Raw genomic sequence first — 20,050 nt, forward strand, 5'->3', positions numbered from 1 at the left:
TTTAGTGGCAGTTACTACTGATATATATGTTATTATAAAATGTATATTGTTTATGCAGATTCTGATTTCACAGAACAGTCTAAAGGAATGCAGGCACCACTAATGTCCTTTTCAGTTCAGTTTTTCATCACTAGATGATTAGTTTTGCTTTAAATCATGAAATTAAGGAGGTTGAATCGTTTTTTTTCCAGCTTGGAAAAGATATTTTCAGTGTTTCGAAACTTGAAAGACATTAAAGAAAATACTGGACAAGAACCATTTTCTGCTGTTGGAGAAGATGTTTTTATCTAAGAAAAGTTTTCATGAAAAATTAGTTCATGTTTTGATGATAGAGACTTCAGGCCACTAGATGTCAGCACACTATCGGAAAAGTGATTAAAATACATCTTGAGACACTTCATTAGTTTTAGCTAATACAGAATGCCTGTTCTAGAACAGACTGGATGAAATGACCAGAATTATTTGACATGTTAGCTATAATTCGTCCAACTACTTAAGCATGAGTTTAAACCTATCTTTCTTCAGAAGAATTAGGCACATGCTTCAATGCTTTGCTGAACTGGACTTGTAGCATGTATCTCCTGTATTAAAAAAACCAAAACAAAACCATTCTCCCCCCCCACCCCAAACAAAAAGCTCCGCAACAAACATAATTTCTCAAAGCTTCTGTCTGCCACTTCCTCTCAAGCTCCTTCCCCCTCCAGAGGTGCTTTTTCTTAGTACTACCACTGGGACAAGGACATTTCCACCCCTTCCCTTACAGAATATTGGTCTCTGAATCTATCTGTTGGTTTGGGGGTGTTTTCTGTATGTGTAGGATGCTTAAGTAACACCATGTCCAGTCCCCAATCTTGTCACACTTTAAATAATAAATTGCCACCCATTCACTTGTTTATTTCCACAAAGTCTCAGTATTTCTCTCATGTGGACTGATCTCATAAATGCTTTCTGAGCCAGTTCAGGTTATCCCAAAGTGTCTCGGCAGAACTATTTTATTACATAAGAGAAGATCACCCTTTGTCTAAAGTCTGGAATACTAGCTTCACAATAAAGACCAAATAGAAACATATTACTTAGAGTAATTTCTCTTAGGTTTTGTGGATATCCTGATTTTCATCTGCCTACCCCTAGTACTCCCAGCTGTAAGGGACTCTGTCACCATCATTGTTGCTTCTAAAGGGTGGTGACTGTCTGCAAAACTTGTATCCAAAACAAGGGTGCTGTGAAGCATAGAGGGGTGTGTGTAGCATCTGCATAATGCTTCCAGCACTGCAATCTGTCACCCAGCTTCTGCCTAACCCTTGTAGGCACAGAAGTCCTATGTGGTCTGATTGGCATTTCTTGTAAGGCTGAATTTGCCCCACAGCTAAGCAGCAGCTCAGAGCCTTGGTTAAACCAAAGCCCCAAAGTGTGGTGTAGGGGAAACTACTCATTGACTTTAGGGGGCTTTGGATCTAGCCCTATAACCACAAGCTAATCAGTTCCTGTTTTGCATGTACATCACTGCTTTCCTGTTTTTCATGTACATCACTGTATTGCCAACATAAGCTACTAATTGGTTTACATACAAGACAGATTGTTGGTGGTGACACATTGCATCAAACATCCATGCATTCTTTTTCAGTCCTGAAATTCCCACTTGGCAACATAAAATTCTACGCTTACATCATGGAAAAAGCATCTGAAGTCTTTTTCCATTGCACTTCACAGTATTGCATTGGAGATGAAGATATATTTGGGTTTCCTAGAATTTAGTGGTGGGGAACATGAAAGAGTGTTATGTTCTAAACGAAAATTCAGTTTGCATTGTGTCTTCCCAGCCCTCCTTTCTTTTCTTCCCTCCCCTTTCTTCTTTTTGTTGCAGTTCCAACAGGGTGGGGATATTTTTGTTGGTGTCTGATGTGAACTTGTTGATAATGAGGTATGGCAGTTTTAAATCCTGGTCTTGGTGAAATTCCAGTTGAAGTCAATAACCTTAAAAGGAACAGTGTTTTTATAAAAAAATATGGTGACTACCCCAAAACCCAGAGCAAATATTTATGCCAGTCAAAGGACCTAAAGATTACTCTGGTTTTGTTACCCTGGGCTTCTGATCAAGTACCTTAGAAAATTATGTATTAAAAAAAAGAGGAAATGTGTTGTTTAGGTTTTTTTCCTTGTCTGTGTTTACATGAATCTTTGGGTATGTTTTATCTTCATTCAGACTGTTCTGATTTCATCACTTGGTGGTCTGTTTTGCTTATGTTCCATGACGTGTGGTAGTGTAGCAGTACCTATAATTACGTGTTAAGTCTTACATGCTAGTTGGAAGTGTAATCCAAAATAAGGAACTATAAGCAGTTTGGCTGTGTTTTGAGAACCAGTATTATTCACTAACATTTTCTTGACTTTAGTTCAAAGCTTGGGAAGAATGGGGGTAGCAGCGTCTTCAGTCCTGGGAAGTCTTTGGGTCAAGCCTTTAGATCACTGCTACTCCTTTCCTCCCTTGCTCAAAATCTTACATTACTCTCTGTGAAATTTACCACCTACCTGATTCCTTTTTCCCTTTAAGTACTGAGATCAAAAAAGGAAAAATGCAAATTCTGAAGCCCTTTCTCAGAACTGAAACCTGACCCTACTGCAGTAACCATGGCTAAAAAAAAATCAGATCAATCTGTGATGACTTCATTCCTCCATTAGTTGTCAAACTGCCTCTAGGAGTTAGGCTTAGTCAAAGGAGTATCATTAGGAAATCTTAAGAGACAGGCTCCCACAGAGACAATCTGATCTTTAGGAACAATCTCTTTGTAAATCTGGCTGAGAAGTGATTGTGTGGGTGGGCAAGTGTGTTTGTACATAGTGAAAATGTGTGCTGTCTGTGCAAGTACTCCATTTTATGCCTTTGTCGGTTTTTCTTCTTTTTACAGCACATCAAGGAAATTAGTTGAAATTTCTCTCCCGTAAAAACCAATAGGAGTAATTGCTATGAAACGAACGATTTTGCAGGGAGAGGAGCCAGGGAAAGAGTAAAAGAAAGAAAATATATCTGCAGATAGCTCCTAGCTGGGATTAGATGAAATGATTAATTTCTGTCTCAGACTTCTTTACTACTTGGGAGAAATACTGAACAATCAGACAATGAATTTAATACACACACTGTTGAAATATATGTATATGTATTATTGTATTCCTTGCAAGCAACTGTTGCTGACTGTATGTAAACAGAATGTGGTGAAGTAATGGGATTTTAATTGTTTTCACAGGTCTGAAATCCTGTCATGGCTTCCTGCTTCAGTACTGTTTGTTGGCATTATTTATGCTGGCTCTAGGGCCCTGTCTAGATTGGTAAGAAATGCACAAGTAGAAGTCAGTTCTTTATTACCTCTTCTTTATGAGCAAAGAACATTCCCTTCATACAAGGTGTTTAATGCTGTTCCTGGGTTGGGAACAAAGGGAGGAGGGATTTAAATAACACATACATTGTTAATGGTGCTAGAGCAGCAGTTCAATCCTACAAAGTGCAGAGCAGTATCAAAAACCACTTCTGTGACAGTGCAAAGCACTCAGCATCTCTCCAGAGGTCTCAGTGTTTTGCAGAACTCAGTGGTCTGAATTGTGCAAGGAGGGAAGAAGCTGAAGAAGTTACTAGCTGTAACTTTGCAAAGTGCGCTGTGGGTTCTGTGGGAAATCCTTCCAGGAATAGGATGAAGACCATTTCAGTGAGAGGCTTTTGATGCTTTACAGGATTTGAAAAAATAAATTGAAAGTTGGAAAGAGATTATGGGAAGGGTTAGGTTAATCAGTTTTACGATTCATTTCACAGAATCACAGAATCATATAGGTTGGAAAAAGACCTTGAAGATCATCCAGTCCAACCATTAACCTAACACTGACTGTTCTTAACTACACCATATCCCTCAGCGCTATGTCAACACAACTCTGAAACACCTCCAGGGATGGGGACTCCACCACTTCCCTGGGCAGCCCATTCCAACGCCTAACAACCCGTTCTGTAAAGAAATGCTTCCTAATATCCAGTCTAAACCTTCCCTGGTGCAACTTGAGGCCATTACCTCTTGTCCTATCCCTTATTACTTGGTTAAAGAGACTCATCCCCAGCTCTCTGCAACCTCCTTTCAGGTAGTTGTAGAGGGCGATGAGGTCTCCCCTCAGCCTCCTCTTCTCCAGACTAAACAACCCCAGTTCCCTCAGCCGCTCCTCGTATGACATGTGCTCCAGACCCTTCACCAGCTTTGTTGCCCTTCTTTGGACACGCCCGAGTAATTCAGTGTCCTTTTTGTAGTGAGGGGCCCAAAACTGAACACAGTAATCGAGGTGCAGCCTCACCAGTGCCGAGTACAGGGGTAAGATCACTTCCCTGTCCCTGCTGGCCACGCTATTTCTGATACAAGCCAGGATACCATTGGCCTTCTTGGCCACCTGGGCACACTGCTCGCTCACAATCACACTATTTGAATCACAATAACCTACCAAATGTTTAGAGGATATCAAATCTGCTTTCATTAAAGTTGAATGCTTTATACTTAAATGATACAATCTTTCTTTAAAAAAAAAAAAAAAGCAGTGACATGAATTTAAAAACAGCAGTGTTTTACTGCTGTTACGCAGTCTGCAAGGCCAGATTTTGCACTGGTTCTGTTCTGCTTTCTGTCAATGCATCCTAATCTAATTCCAGAGCCAGCTCCTAAACCCCAAGAAAAGGGAAATTTTTTGACAAGATTCTGCTTGTAGTGGTCCCTCGAACATCCCAGTGGATAGGTAGGGCAGAAAAGGACAGGAGGTCTCTGTCCTCACAGACAAGGCTGGGAGCTTCACCTCAGACTCAGGTGACCTTTGGAAAGCACAGGCATGTGCTCAGAAGCCCCATGCCTCCAGATTAGCTCTGTTTTGGGGTGATTGCATTTACTTCCTTTTGAGTCCTTGTCAAAGCAAGTTGGGCTATTGGGCCTCCCTAGTGTAAACTGAGTAAAGATCCTTAAGGAGAGCTCTGTCTGGAAACAGCAATAAAGCCTTGGTAGCAGCATCTTTGCTGCCTGCTCACCTGGAAGGTGGAGGAGGTATGAATCACATCCTCTCTGCTATTTATTCTTACTTCCTAGTCATCCTGTAAGTTACCTTGTTTCCCTTCTGTCCCTGCTCTGGTCATTCAAGAGCAAGATGCACTGGAGTGGCAGAGGGGCTATGAATGGTTTTGATTTGTATCCCAAACCTTTCTTAAGGAGCATCTCCCATTTCTGAATGGTTTTTTGTTGTACATGAATGGGGATTTAGAGGCCTAATTCTGTGGCCAGTTTAGGAGGAAAGACAAAAGGACAAGTAGTCTGAGACCATAGTTACTGTATAATGCCTTGTACTGGGGCTAAATTCAATTCTACATAGAAGCTTTACTTACAATAACTTTGTGTACAACAATTTTATGGCACGATGAGAAGGAAAATGGACTCTCCCAAACTTGTACCTGAATTGACTCACCTCAGCAGTGTATTTGAATTAAGTGGGTTTATTCCTAAAGCAGAAATTACATGCACCTTTTTGATCAAAGCCAGGGAGACCAACTTTCAAACGCTCCTGTATACTGGCAGGGCTACAGTCTTAATCTCTGTTTGTGCCTCTCCCTAGAGGTGCTGGCAGTCTCCCGTGCCCAGGAGTTTGGGGCTGGAGTTGGAGGAGGGCTGCTTAGCTCTGGACTGTGATGCATTAACAAAAGTATGCAAAGTGGAGAGGGGAGATTTGTACAGTCTATTCACCCTGCCTGCCCAACCAGTAAACCTTTCTTTTCATAAGCATTAAGTCCACTCACAAATTTAAGAAACACATCAAAGACAGAAGACATATGGAGAAGGTTAACTGGGCTAGGCAAACTGGAGCCATTGTTGGCGCCAAAATACATTTGGAAGAGCCAAAAGCAGGGGGCGGGGGGGAAAGACAAACCAAATAAATTGGCTTCACAAAAGGAAGTATGTAAATTCTTCTGTCAACTTTACTTGTGTATGGTTATTTCTTGTATTTCCTATTATTGTGTCAGGCTCAGAATGCTTGTGTTAGATACTTCTGGTTTTATGTTCTCAGTTGTCCCACAACAGGGTTGAGAATTGGTTTTTGGAATTGGTGAAGCTGGGGCTGACAAATTCATGCTGGTTGTGTTTGTGTGATTTTTCATTCCTTGCTAATTTAGAGGTGTTAAAAGTTATCTTGATGTAACTGCTGTGTTTATGGATCCACCCAAGTTGTCATTATGACTTAAAATGTTTAATTAGCGATGCTTATCCAGCTTTATGGGAATGAAAACAAAAATCCAGAAAATACAGATTTCTGAATACAAAGTCAAACTTATGAGATATTTGCTGCTTATATCACCTAATACTTAAAAGGCATGGACATCACTGAGAAATTAACTCATTCTCTACTAGTGAGATTTAAATACTATACAGAAGTGGGGAAATACTGCTTCCTAAAACTGTCTTAGTCTTTAGATTATCTTAATCAGAGCAGAGAATTGCTTCTGTTTCAACTGTCTGAGAGACCATGGATCTGATTTGGAGGAAGTATTATGAACCACTAATTCTGGTTGGGTTTGCCTGGGGCAATGGGTGTTTGATTCATTATTGTTATCATTGGGGTTTGTTTCTTAATGATTTCATGTTGGGATGGTGTCCAGCTACCTCACTGGGTATAATTTCAACATCACTTATGTATGAACTATTACATTTCTACCCTAATTTTGGGCAGCTCTTCCTAGCAGTAACTGAAAGCAATCATCTAAAATCATCTCACCCATAATTCCGTTGCTAGGAGTCAGACTGTATTCTTAGTACCAGTAGACAGAGATGGAAAAACTAATGAGAACTGTTTACTGTGGAGGCTTCAGATACTTGAATAGAGGTGCAAAACTAGAGGCAGACACCTGAAGCAAATCTCACCAAGGTAGCTGTGTACAAACAAACCAACTGAGCACTTGAAAGTGGAAGAAGGAGCAAGCGGGGTCTGCATTTAAAGTTGCCTGTGCCATGTAATAGTGATTGGAATGGGTCTAAGTCCCTTTTAGGAAATGTGGCGTAGGTTTACAGCTTAAAAACCAAAACAAACCCGCAAACGTGTGGGACAGCTGTCCCTAAGAGGAATGCCCCTTCCTATGTGTGTGACTGTTCTGGGTTGATTTGGGCGTTTTTGTTCTCTCCCAATGGCAGCCAATCCCAGTGTTCCTCACCGTGCACAACGCGGCAGAAGTTATAACCTGTGGGTTCCAGAAGTTTGTGCAGAAAGAGGTAATTGATCTATTAATTAACACATTCAAGGTACCTCCTGTGATATAATTGCCCTATAACAAGACACCTAATTTCTTTTAATATGGGCGTTAGTGCCATGTGCTTTTCTAGTCTTGCTGTGAAAGCTAGTCATTAACGAGACCCGGAGAGAGCTTTGCTGCTGACAAGTATCTATATTGATGTTTTCTTTTCCCCTTTAGTTGATGAAACACTGCAAATGTGTCTCAACAATTTGATCTACATTTTTAAGACTAGCTTGGTCGTGCTTTTCATTTTGAAAATTAATATCACCTCTCTTTCATGCCCCATGTAAGAATCTCATTGTTTGAGCTGGGAGGAGGGAGGACTGGGTCCTTAGATCTAACCAGTATAATATACCTAGTATTTGATGTATTGTATGATTATAGATAGATCTCATCTCCACATGAAATACAGGAAAACAGTGCACTTTTGGATTTGTTTTGAATGCTTGAGAATCTGTCCCAAGATCTGTCCCAAGATAAGTCAGTTTGTTTCTCACAAACTGCATTGGGGATCCTTCTTTTTAGGTTATGAAATGCTTTTCTAATTGACCAGAGAGCTGCTGTGTGAGGTAACACTGGGAAATCATTCATCACAAAGTCATTTCTACAGTGGCCCCTGGCTTGCTATGGAAGGGATCTTCCATTATTACCTCTGTTGTGTATATAAAAGACAAATAAATGGCCCATGTTTGCTACTAACAAACTGAAGAGGTCGCTAAGGTTATGCCTAAGGGACATAGCAGTGTGTACCATGGCATGTCGCTGTGGCTTTGTCCTCTGATTAGTGTCCCCGTCAAAGTGTTTCATATTTTCCTTCTAGCTCACATGTTCATGTCTCTTCTCTTGGAAAACAAAAGCACTCTAGACAAGGAGAATGCAAACACAGGTCTTGCTGGGAAGCTTCTGGAGAATAATTTTGGACCAGAGGATTGGGAAACTCTCATGAGTTTAGACCAAGACTGATCTGACTGGGGTAATACCTAATTAATTAAGAGTACTTAGTATTTGAGGTCATGCAATACGTAGTTTTGGTATAGTTCAAGTGAAGTTTGAGGACCAGGAATAAAGTTCATGTCTGGTTTTAGGGCTACCTGCTCGTAAATAATCTGAAAATATAAATCAAGTTGAAGTAGGCTAATCTGTAGTCGTGGTTCTTTTTTCAAATGAAATTTGCTAAGCAGTGCTCAAACATAATAGGCTGTTGAATGTTGCTCACTGTATTTTTAATGTGTTCAGTGCAGTCAGATCTGCTATCATCACTTCCCTGGTTTTGGAAGGAGAAAACACTATTTCACCGTTTTTATTTTTAAATTTTTAAATTTTAATCATACTTTCTTTTTTACAGCAGACCTCTCATCTGAAAGTCTGTAGGTAAGCTTTTAATACTGCTCAGATTCAGATTCAGACTTGTTTTGGCTCCAGCTTCTGTATTTGCTTCAGATAATGGCACACCAAAACAATGAAGAATTTAAGGCACGTTCCCGTGGGCGGTGAGCCTAAATTGCAACATAGGAGTAATTAAGTATTTTTAAAATGTTGGGGGGTTTTTAACAATTGCTTAAATAGATACATTTTTTTTCTCCTTATAAAAATAAAAAAAGCCAGAAGGCCAGTCTCCTGAATAACAAAGCAGTGCTTGTAAGTGTGTTATTGGAAAGGAGATAGAAGTCAGGTCTGAAGTTCCAGTGGATAATCTTAAACAGTAAGAGAAAGATTATTAATGTGATAGAAAATAGCTAAAAATGCCTTTCCTAAGAAATGAAAGGTGAGTGATACCCAGTTCTGTGAGAATCATTCATATTAAGCTGCACAAACTACTGACCCTTGTTGGCCCTAGTTGTTTAGGCTTCAGAAAGGAGATAGAAAGGGACAAAACTGAAATCAGCCAGTCATGTATTAAAAGTTTAATTCTTCCCCACCCATGCTTTTGAAGAATGCATATTTGCTGTCCTCCACATTTAATCTTTTAGCTGTACATGGAGTAGATAATGTTGGGTTATTATTTAGTGTACTTAGAGGCACCATCTTCCTAATTTCTTCCTGTTGTTTCCATTATCTGACTTACTGCAGCCTTGTTTTCACCACTGGATTATTGTCAAGGATACCAGGGTTTTTATCATCATTATTCTGTCTTTTCCTATGCCCCTAAAGAGCAGGAAAATAAGGGGTTTTTTGCTGCAAAAGCAAATGTTTGTTATTATAGTGACAGTTCATAGAAATTCCACATCAGTGTATTCAGTGTAGCCTGTAGAAATACCGACTCAGCCACAGGTTAATTTATTTGATCCAAGTCACAGAATCACAGAATCACAGAATCAACTAGGTTGGAAAGGACCTTGAAGATCATCTAGTCCAACCATTAACCTAGCATTGCCAGTTCCCATAGTCAGTGGACTAGGGAAGGACTTGTGCTGTCCTTAAGCCATTTCTAGTGTAATACCACTCCCACTTTGCTCTGTGTTCATCATAACTTTTAATGGAGTCACCTCTGCTGGAATTGTTGTAGTATGTAATTCACCTTAATGAAGGAACTTGTTGGTAGCCATTCACAGTCAGAAATTGGTTGATTCTAGCTTTCTGAAGTAGCCTAGGGAAGCCAGATGGCAAGTGAAGAATAACATTTCCTACCAAAAAACTTGTTTTCATCACTGCTGAGATGTTTTGTGCTGCTTCTGTTCTCATACAACTTTGCTGTGTATGAGTTATGAAGAATGCATGATGTGAAACTTAATTTTGGTGGGAGAAATTACTTTTTAAATATGGAATAAAAATTAAATAAATGAAATGTCAGTGTAAGATTGAGTGGAATTGCCTAATACTTTGCTGAGAGTACAAATCCAGGTTACAAGCTTTTGGTCTTGTTTGTTTTTTTCCCCTTCTCCACAGTGTGCTGTTCCTCCTGGTAGCAGCAGTGTGCCTTCCTTTATGTGACACACAGGTGAGCTCTGCTTTGCGAAGCAGCCCGAGTTAGACCTTGATGTTTGACATCTTGTTAGCATATGAGGGATGCAGCTTTTACTTGTAAGCTAGGGTGGGATTCCTGTGAAGGAATTGTAAATGTTGACTGTTGTTGTGTTGTAGTCTTGCTGGTTTTAATGTGTTTGCATCATGGTAAAACCTCTGAATAATGCAGGCATACAGCTCTTCAGTGAAGGTGATGGCTAGGGAAACCATGGTTTAACTTCTTACAGGGCTTAGAGCAAATAATTTAGGTTTGAATTAATAACATGTACTTTCAGGAGATTCCTAAATTAGCTTTGTATTCACTCTACATGCTTTCTGTAGCAACTGGAGAAAGAAAGGAGGTACCTCAGTCCAGCAAAAGGGAGTGCTCAGTCCAGCAAAATCTGTTCCTTGGAGGTGCTTTTCTCTTTTGGAGACTTAGAAAGGCTGCTTCCTTGTTTTAAATACTTTAGTTAACATCTGAAGTCAGGTGGGATGGATCTGGGAACTTGTCTGGATGCATCTGATCAAATGTAGCCACCAGAAGTGCTGTACCTGCACTAGCTCCCTTCATAGTCCATGGTGCAGAGCGGGAACTTCTGGTATATAATTAACCTCACCTGAAAGCAGACATCTAAAATATGCCAATATCCTCTCAAAAATGTTGATTTTTCCCCATTGACTGTGAAGAGAACCTGCCTTGCTCAGAGACAGATGTCTGTTTAAAGCACTCTTTTGGATGCTCTGGTGAGGCTCTGGAGCCTTGGGGAGAGAGACTGCTTAGCTCCTGCAGGGGCTGAGAGGGGAAAGCAGACAAGACGAATACTTTAGTGATGTTCCTCTGATACGTTTGCCCCTCCCTGACTGCCAGTACAAGACTAAACACACTGGGGTCCATATGCTGAGATTGTTTAAAATGGTGTACATCTCTGAAAGAAATAGAGCTGTTCTCACCAAGATTAGCTGAGAGCCTGAGTAACTGGCAGATGCTGGGCCTCTAAGCGGGACAGGAAAAACTTTAGTCTTCCTAGTCTTCTTCAGTCATCTTCTGTTTCTTTGTAGCATAGCTCCCACCAGCTGTACTTGTTTTGTGAAGCTAACTGTGGGGAAATAGTGATATGTATGTTTACATGAATGTGCTTTTATTTATGTAGATGTTCTTTATTGCAGTTTGATCCAAACGGTTATTTATGGGCTCTAATTCACTTGATCTGTGTTGGTAAGTCATTTCCTTTTGGAAAAAGAATTAGGAAGAGTAAATGTGTTGGAGAAATCAGCTTTATTATGAAGTTACTGATATTTAAGCTTCTTAATGTAAGAAAAACTTGGAAAGAATGAAGAAGCTCAGTAAATATAAGAAAGTGCATTTGCATTACTTTTATAGCTTTTACATTGAAAACAACCACTGAATAAACTAGATACTGCAGTCAGTTAACAGTGGATGAGAAAAAAACACGTACAATTTTAATCAGCACTAAGCTTTGCTGGGAGTTTTTTATGGTTGCATGCTAAGAGACGGGAGAAGAAAAAAAACCAAGCAATAACTTGTAGTTGGAGCTTTATTGCAGTCACTGATTTTATTTAAAAACTGACAAAAGTATTCTAAAATATCATGGACTATGCTCCCAGAGGAAGGATGCTGAAATGTTGGGGGATTTTATGCAATCACAGGCATTTTTAAAAAATTTTAACAATGAGTTGCATAACCTGTCAGGTTTTCTTTTGTCTTTTTCAGACTAAACATTGATTTGGATAAATCATAATTCTTCCCGGAAAGACTAGAAACAGTCAGACCAAGAAAATCTGAAGAAGACAAGAGTAGTAATTTTTGACTAGGAGATTTGTGTCTTTTGGAGCATTAAGCTGGATAATAAGGGACTTACATTTGGGTCTTAGCTGTCCTATAGACTTAGTGAGTGACTCATTCATACGTTAAGTCTTGCCTGCAAATTAGGGATGATTCCTTCTTAATTTTGTCTATTCATACTGTAAAAATTTCAGGGCAGAGGTAATGTGTTTATATGTATTTGTGTCTAGGGAGGTCTAGAGATCTCATTCTATATGTATGTTGTTAACCTACATATAAGAAATACTATATTTTTTTTTTCCTTTAGGAAATGTTATATGGTAAACATTTGCTCATTTAGATAAAACGAAAAGCTAAGGACTTTTCACTTCAAATACTTGTTTGCTGTAATGAGTGATGTTATTGCTTTCTCAAAGCCAAGAGGTCTCATTTGTAAAGCAGTGCTAGTCCATGGAGGTGGAAAACTGCTTAGAAAGTCTTCAGGAGGCCTCTTCTATGTGCTTAAAACATGTAGGAAGTGCCAACATATAGTTTATGCTCAAAATATAGCTTATTTCAATTTCTCTTGGTTTTGAGAGAAAGTTGTTGATACGACTGTTGGGCTTTTTTTGTGTAGATTTCCTATCAACTGACACAGAATAAAGATGCTACAAGAAAGGGCAAACAGAAGAACTAACATCACACAGTTAATCAAGACAGAGCATTAGAGAAAGGACATGTGTTCTACCCTTCAGCTTGTCTAACAGAGGCAGAATTGAGGACATCTATTACAGGGTTCTATTGGATTTGCTTTTCATGTTCTGGTTTTCTTTGTGAATCAGAAAAACCCCCCAAACCCTTGAAGAAAGAGTCTGATAAAATAGAGCCTGAAACTATATTGTTCCTTCCTTGAGTGCTTAAAGCTTTTCCCAGAATAGAAATGAGAGCTCACCAAGAGGTGGGTAGGTCAAGAATGTAAAGGACCTGGAGATCTTAGAGCTGAGAGAACTCTAAAGAGGAAAGATGGCTCAGAGCCAACAGTTGTAGGGGTCTAAACAGATGAACATGTCATAGAAGTTACCCCCAAAATGGGGTGGGCTGAAGAACCCCTTCTGTGACACTTTTCTGTATGTATTTACACACACATGTACACAGACACACTCTTTTGTAGTTGCCATGAGCTAGGAGTTGCCTCTTCTTCAGAGGACTAGCAGAAACACATAGCATTACGGTACTCTGAGATGCTAACACTTTGAAAACCATTAATTTGAAGCGATAGGTTCATTTTACTCAGGTTTTAAGGCATCCTTTGTGCTGTGTTGCTAAACTGTAATTCAGAGGGGTTCCATGTCTGCTGGTATCATGACCAAACAAGCTGTTGTTTGTCAGAATGATTGCATGTTATGGCAATTACACATGTCATTTCAATTACAGGGGCTTACAAAGTATTTCACAAGTTATGGAAACCTAGCACTTTAAGGTAATGTGTTTTCATATTCTTTTAAAAAGAAAGTTTGCTATCAAAGAGGGTTAGAGACACATCTGTGTAGCAGTCAGGTAAACTGTAGGGATCTCTGCGTTATCAGCGTGAGCTGGGCCACTCTTGGTTAATCATTAGTGACTTCTCTTGTAAGAGGAGCCTTATTGTTGATAACAATAGCGTGTGGTTATTGATAGTTACACTGCTAACTTGAATACTGAATTAGTTTTAAACACTATATTATCAAAGGGTGATGACTCAGTCCTGGGAAAAGAACCCCTAATTACAGACACTAAGAGGAAACGTTAGTTTGTGTTAGTCTTGAAAGCTGCATGGTTTGAATTTGTCAGTACCTCCCTTTGTGACACAGTCTCAAAAGTGTTTAGCAGCTGGTGACTTGCTATGGGACTGGAACGGCTGAGTACCTTAAAAACCTTGAAACCTTGCACTAATCCCATGTGCGTGTTAGAACTTCAGCCAGACAATAGTTGTTTTGAGAGCAGGTGGCATTACATGTTCACAGTGTCTGTAATCTGCAGTTGTCTGTATGGATGGGGATGGATATGTTGCCGCTGCATATTATGTATATGTACATAATACATCTGTGTATAGAATATTGGTAAGGATTTATTTCAAAACCATTTTCCACCTCTGTTTAAAGGGTCTAAATTTTAGTCAGTCTCACTTTATTTTCACTTTAAATGAAATTCCCGCTGACATAGTAACAACAGAAATAATGTGCAAATGATGTGTAAATTAATATGCTGATTAATATGTTGATATTATAATATTAATAGATTAATGTTACAATATATGATTATAATGTTAGCATTACCTAATTATAAATTGTGTCATATATCATTATATAATATTATGTAATATTACAGTGTTATAGTACTACTTAATATACTGATCTCTTATACCAAATGAACTGCATTACTAAAAGAACACCTATTTTTTCTTTCCCTCCTCTCCCAGTGATCTGGACCAACAGTACATCAACTACATATTCAGGTAAAATGAATAAGCCTTTGATACACCATAGCTGGTTTTATGTGGTATATGTTTTCATTTTCAACTGTGGCTTGTTTAGGAAACTCATAGCTACCACTACTTAAATGTATTTATTTAGCAGGACATTCACTGAAAGAACAGTGCTAAGTTGAATGGCTTAGCAGCTGAATTTTTTTGGCTCTGGTTATAGTTGGACATGCCAATATACACCTGGGGAGGTAACGAGGTGTTAATTATGAATTTTTTAATCACCATGTGCACAAGTGATCTATCATTTCCAGAAATAATATTTACAGAGTAACTCCCTGGCAATACCCCACTTCAGAAAATAAAACTTGTGCAAAATTGCCAGAAGGGGAGGTAGTGATTACAGAAGTACGATGTGCAAAGAACATGAGCAGTAACTGATTGTTCAGAGTGCCGCTAGTGGGATTGAGTAATTCAGACTTTCAGTTGTTTTTCTGATTTGGAGATACAAAAGTGGCTTGTTATTTTGTAGTTAGTGAAAGAGCCTGAGTCACTGACCAGACTCCCCTATGGTTTTTTATTTAAAAAAAAAAAAAAAAGTCAGTCCTTTCCTCAAAGAGACCTATAAGCCAGAACATTTGGTGTGCATGGCTTTCACTAGATTTTTGTGAGTCTTTAGTTGCGGTAAGACATATAGAGACTTTACTAGAGTGTCCTCCATCCATAATCACATCTTGTATATGTTGACTTCTTTTCTTGGAATGGTAGCTGAAGTTGTAAGGGAACACTATGGAGTATGGATACTAGGTTCTAAGAAATGATGGTCAAAAGGAATGAAAGAGAGAGCAGAAGTTAGGAATAAGCGTAACAAAACTGAAGTTGTGCTTGTCCATTTGGTTAGATGGATGTGTGCTCTTGTCTGACCACATTAAAGATCCTTGATAGGAACACGTTAGGGACACCAGTGTAGGACAGTTACTTCAGTTCCCATTTATCTTGTGAGCATTATCAACATGATAATACTGTGTATCTCCTTCTATCTTAGTTCAATCGAATCTCCTATTTCCATAAATAATGCAGGCCTCTGATTTTGCATTTGTATCATTCCAGTATCTAGTCACCAAGGTCCCATGTGTTGACAATATCTGAATATTGCTTGAAGTAGGCTTTTGTTTAAGTCAGTTGTTGTTTTCCATTTACTGTGCAAAGTGCAAAGCAAATCAATTTTACTCAGAGAAGGTAGTTGTGTTTATTGAAACTGTTTTGAAGAATTAGTCATGGAACCTGCAAATATGCTGCTGTGTGCAGAAATAACCCATAAAGTCTTGAATGAACTGTAGCTATTTGTCTGTGTTGAAGGGAGAATCATGAATCAAGCATTAAAATCAGTTGATTTTTCATTTGGCACCTACATGACTATGGCTCTCAGTTGTCATTTTAGTTGAAAACTGCATCTGGACCTGAGCCTTTAAATTCAGATTTTGGCTGAAGGTCTTAATTTTGCAGCTTTGATTGAAAAGTCAGGGCTGGGTTCCCGCTCTGCTAGTTGATGGTATCTTTTGAAGTCTCTGAAGTTGTGTCCAGCAGAGAGCAGGAGTTCCACATTACATGCTAAGCATGATTATTGATTTAGAGGCTTTTGAAAGGGAGAAACATCTCACTAAGGAACTGTGAGGTGCAGTAGTATGTATTTTAAAACTGTTTTTTTTTAAGAAAAAAACAAAACAAAAGACAATGAAATTGTGCAAATTGGAAGATGACTTTTTTAAACAACTGCTTAAAAGCAAAAATATATTATCAAAGCTTGCAAAGATTTTCGCCATTAAGAGGCTCAAAGTTCAGTGTAGCTTGCGAGACGATGGTGCGAAGCAATTGCTGGAAAACAGGTGGTTTAGAAGAGGTAGAAGACTGAATGCGTATTTGTTTGGCTTGGGTCTGTGGATATCTATATGTCTGTGTATCTATATATGTATGTATATATTTCTGTGTGTTAGAGAAGCTCACAGTCCATAGCATTTGGACCTCATCTTGTCTAGGGAAAACAAACAATACCATGGGCAATGGGGTAAGTGACGTCTGATTTCTTTTAGAGTTTTGTTTTGTCATAATAGCTGATGATGTTTGAAAGGGTGTAAAATTTGGCAGAAGCTCTCTCCTTGTTTGCGACCTCCATGACATGCTACTGCCGTGAAGGTCCTTCAGCATCTAATGGGGCTGAAATCTTTCTGCTGCAGAAGGCACCAGCAGAGTAGGTCTCTTTGTGACACCTCTGCGCATATAGTTATGGAAATGACTGCCATTTCTCAAATTTGGATGAAGCTGGTCAGCGTGTTTGAGAGCTATGTTGAGCTATATATGTATGTGTACACACAGCTTTATTGCCAAGCTTAATTTCTGTAGAAAACAGTCAAAAAGTATTTTTTAAATCACACTGAGTAGAGGGCATTTTACTCTGAACGTTCTCTGAATGAGCACTAACTCCTCATGGGCAATTCTGGGTCAGAATTACTGTAAACGTGTGCTTATCTCTGTCAGAGGGTGCCCAGCACTAAATTTTGTGATTTAGCAGGCGTTATGGTACATGCTGCTTCCTCTGCTCAGGGCTTCTCGAGGACTGTTTCAGCCATGACAGGATCCCAGTTCCACCTCTAGAACATGACAGTCTAATGTGTACTGGTGGTCTTGTCTGTACGAGCATGATTCTATGATTTATGAAGGAACTTGCTAGTGTGATATCAGTGCAACTTTATCCTCTTAGCACTATTATTAATAGGCCTTTATACCTCCTTATTTCTAACCTAGATCAGACAACTGGTATGTGCCTGTGCGGGGAAAAGAAAGCAACTGTGTGGACACAGCCAGATAGTGTTTAGAATCATAGAATCATTTAGGCTGGAAAAGACCCTTAAGATCATTGAGTCCAACCGTAAACCTAACACTACTAAGCCCACCACTGAACCATGTTCCTAAGTGCCACATCTACACATCATTTAATACCTCCAGGGATGGTGACTCAACCGCTTCCCTGGGCAGCCTGTTCCAATGCTTGATAACCCTTTTGGTGAAGAAATTTTTCCTAATATATAGGAAAATATATAGGTTTGTCCAAAGTGTTTCTTTTTGGTACAAAAGCACAGTTGTGCTCTGAGTGTGGAAACTGCCTGGACAGAGCAGATCGAAAGTTCTGCCCCAAGCTACTAGATATTAGAATGTACCAATACATTTGATTTAAAAAATATATATTTAGATTAAAAGAGACATTAACTGTATTGACTCTGTTGGACACTTCCAGAGGTGCAACTGAAATTAGCAAAGTCTTCTAACATATGCTGTCCTTACATGCCATGCACTGTTTCTTGTTTTAAAATCTGGAACGGTTTGGTAGAGGAGAACATCTTAAGCAAATGTACATGAACAGGAACTTTTCAGAACCAAACAGATCTGAAGAAATATTTGCTGATGTTGAAAGTGTGGTGTTCTTCTCACTTCATCATTTTACAGCATGATTATTTAGTGGCTTTTAAAAAGGGAGCCAGACCAGGAACAAGTGTAAGAGGGAAAGCAGAGCTGTGCTATGCAGAGAAGGGAGGGGTGATGTTGCTTCTCAGTGCTCAACCCCATCCTGTTCATCCCTCTCCCTTTTGTTTAAATGTGTGGGGCAGGGAGGGGGAAGAAGAGGAGATGGGAAATGCACTTCCAAGAACTTCCCTCTAATCCTCCAGTCTTGTTCTCACGATCTTTTTTTTAGTGCAGTATTGTATTTTCGCTGCACTCTATAGTGTTCTACTTCTTAGTGGTTTTTCCAGTAATCTCACTTTTTATCATATCATAGGTAAAATTTTCTTTTATTTCTTTCCAGTCCCCAACTTCTTATCAAAGAAGGAGCCAGATTTCTCCCCCTTAGCTAGCTGGCAAGGGATAGCATGAGGGGAGGGGGTAGTAATGTCTACCTGGCATGTTGAGGGATACATGTCTTAGAAGTGGGTTGTGGCTCATCTTGGGCTTTTTCCTGTGTTGAGGCAGGTAGAGATATGTTACTTCTTGTGGAGACCCTGGAAGAAAGTTTCAGTACATCCCAATATCTGTCACTGTCTGATACTTGTTCATAAAGGCATACCAGATAGCCTAGCAGTCACTGGTGTGGAGAAAACAAAGACTTACAGCAAGAGAGTTTCAAATGGTAGATAAATGACACTGACAAAGGAGTGGAGGTAAAGGCTCTACTCTATGCAACTAAACTACATCTGGCTTCTGGAAGAGCTGCTAATCTGTCACTTCTGTGAATTAAAAAAGCTGCAGTAGATTTTCTGCAATAGGGAGAGGCAGCTTTGCAGGCATAAATTGGTGTTCTTGCTGACAAAACCTCTTTTTAGCCAGAAAGAAAACCACTGGTGACCCAGCCCTCAGTATTGAGTACCGAGAAAAACAGAGGAGCAGAGAAATCCAGCACAAGGATTTTGTTTTTGCTGCAGCCTGATGTCCAGGCTGTCAGGCTGGATGGAAACCTCTGAATCCCTCATCTGGTTTTACATCATCGTGTCTTTTCTACTGATGTTCTGTTCAGAGCAGAGTTACAGTACAGCTTTAATGCCATCTAACCCATTTGCCTTAACCTGCCCCACACTTCACAAAGAAAGCTTTGTTTTCCTCCTGTGTTTTCTTTGGATTGAGGCCTGGGATGTCTGGTAGGGTTATCAATTCCTCTTGGTTGCAGAAGGAAGTTTTTCTCTGAGCATTTCCCAGTCTCACTACTTTTTTGTGTAAAAAGTAAAAGTGGAGAAGCACAGCTCAGTCATAATTCTCATCACTGTTGATACAGTTTCACTTGCCCTGTTTTCTCTGTTATTCAGTCAAAAGCAATAAGCCTTCATTTCCTTTTCTCTCTTTACCAGGAAACTGAGGAATCAGGCCTGTTTATTGTGAATTCCTCTTGGTGTCTTGTGTGGGGAGAGCACACGTGTGTGGGGAGGAGGGGCAGGGTGGAATTACCTACTGTAAGTGATCTACTTTGCCTTGTTTAGTATCTTTGTGACAACCACATCTTTTAAAAACATACATAAATATTGATAATATGAACATACTGTACCAGCTGATGCCTTTCAAAGACATTGTATAAAACGTTAAGCCTAAAATACCTGTCTGCCTGTCACTCATGAACCATTTCCTCCTTCAGCCCATTGTCTTCCACGGCTGATTTCAGTGACAAGCTTCCTCCTGAGGCTTCCTTGGCCATGGGATTTCCATGCTCTTTGCAGTTCCTTTTGCTACTGGTGCCTCTGCAAATGACACTGGGATTCACCAACGCCTGCCAAGGGCAGACCACCAAGTGCTGTAGCCTGGTCATGTAGAGAACTGGGACCAGCTGAGAGCGAGCAGGCTTGGAAACAGTAGCTGTGATAACACTGGAAAAGGGAGTTGGCCTGGTATAAGCCCATGCTGATGAAACCGCACTGCTGCAGGTACTGGAGGTAGCTCATTTACAGCACGTTTGGTTTTCTAGCCTTAACCTTGTGTGTTGAGAACCACTTCCAGCTCTTTCTCTACCTTAACTTTTCATTGTGCAGGCTTCCAT

At 39.6% G+C, this 20,050-nt stretch overlaps 1 protein-coding gene across 7 annotated transcripts in view; it reads left to right on the forward strand.

Annotated features, from left to right (window-relative positions):
- Positions 1–20,050, forward strand: part of TMEM241 (transmembrane protein 241) — a 61,068-nt gene that overhangs the window by 6,210 nt on the left and 34,808 nt on the right. For 3 of the 7 annotated variants that reach the window (XR_012622800.1, XM_074820794.1, XM_074820807.1), the window contains exons 4-10: positions 3,243–3,324; positions 7,188–7,265; positions 8,634–8,659; positions 10,175–10,226; positions 11,402–11,450; positions 13,452–13,497; positions 14,476–14,511. Coding sequence is in view for 3 of the 7 variants with exons in the window: in XM_074820794.1 (XP_074676895.1) it covers positions 3,243–3,324; positions 7,188–7,265; positions 8,634–8,659; positions 10,175–10,226; positions 11,402–11,450; positions 13,452–13,497; positions 14,476–14,511 (369 nt within the window). In the remaining 4 variants the exon portion in view is untranslated. Of the gene's footprint in view, positions 1–3,242; positions 3,325–7,187; positions 7,266–8,633; positions 8,660–10,174; positions 10,227–11,401; positions 11,451–13,451; positions 13,498–14,475; positions 14,512–19,651; positions 19,938–20,050 lie in introns of all 7 variants that reach the window. The other 4 variants (XR_012622816.1, XR_012622814.1, XR_012622808.1 and 1 more) reach the window with 2 other exon arrangements.

This window comes from Strix aluco, chromosome 1 (assembly GCF_031877795.1).
Source record: "Strix aluco isolate bStrAlu1 chromosome 1, bStrAlu1.hap1, whole genome shotgun sequence".
NCBI lineage: Eukaryota > Metazoa > Chordata > Aves > Strigiformes > Strigidae > Strix > Strix aluco.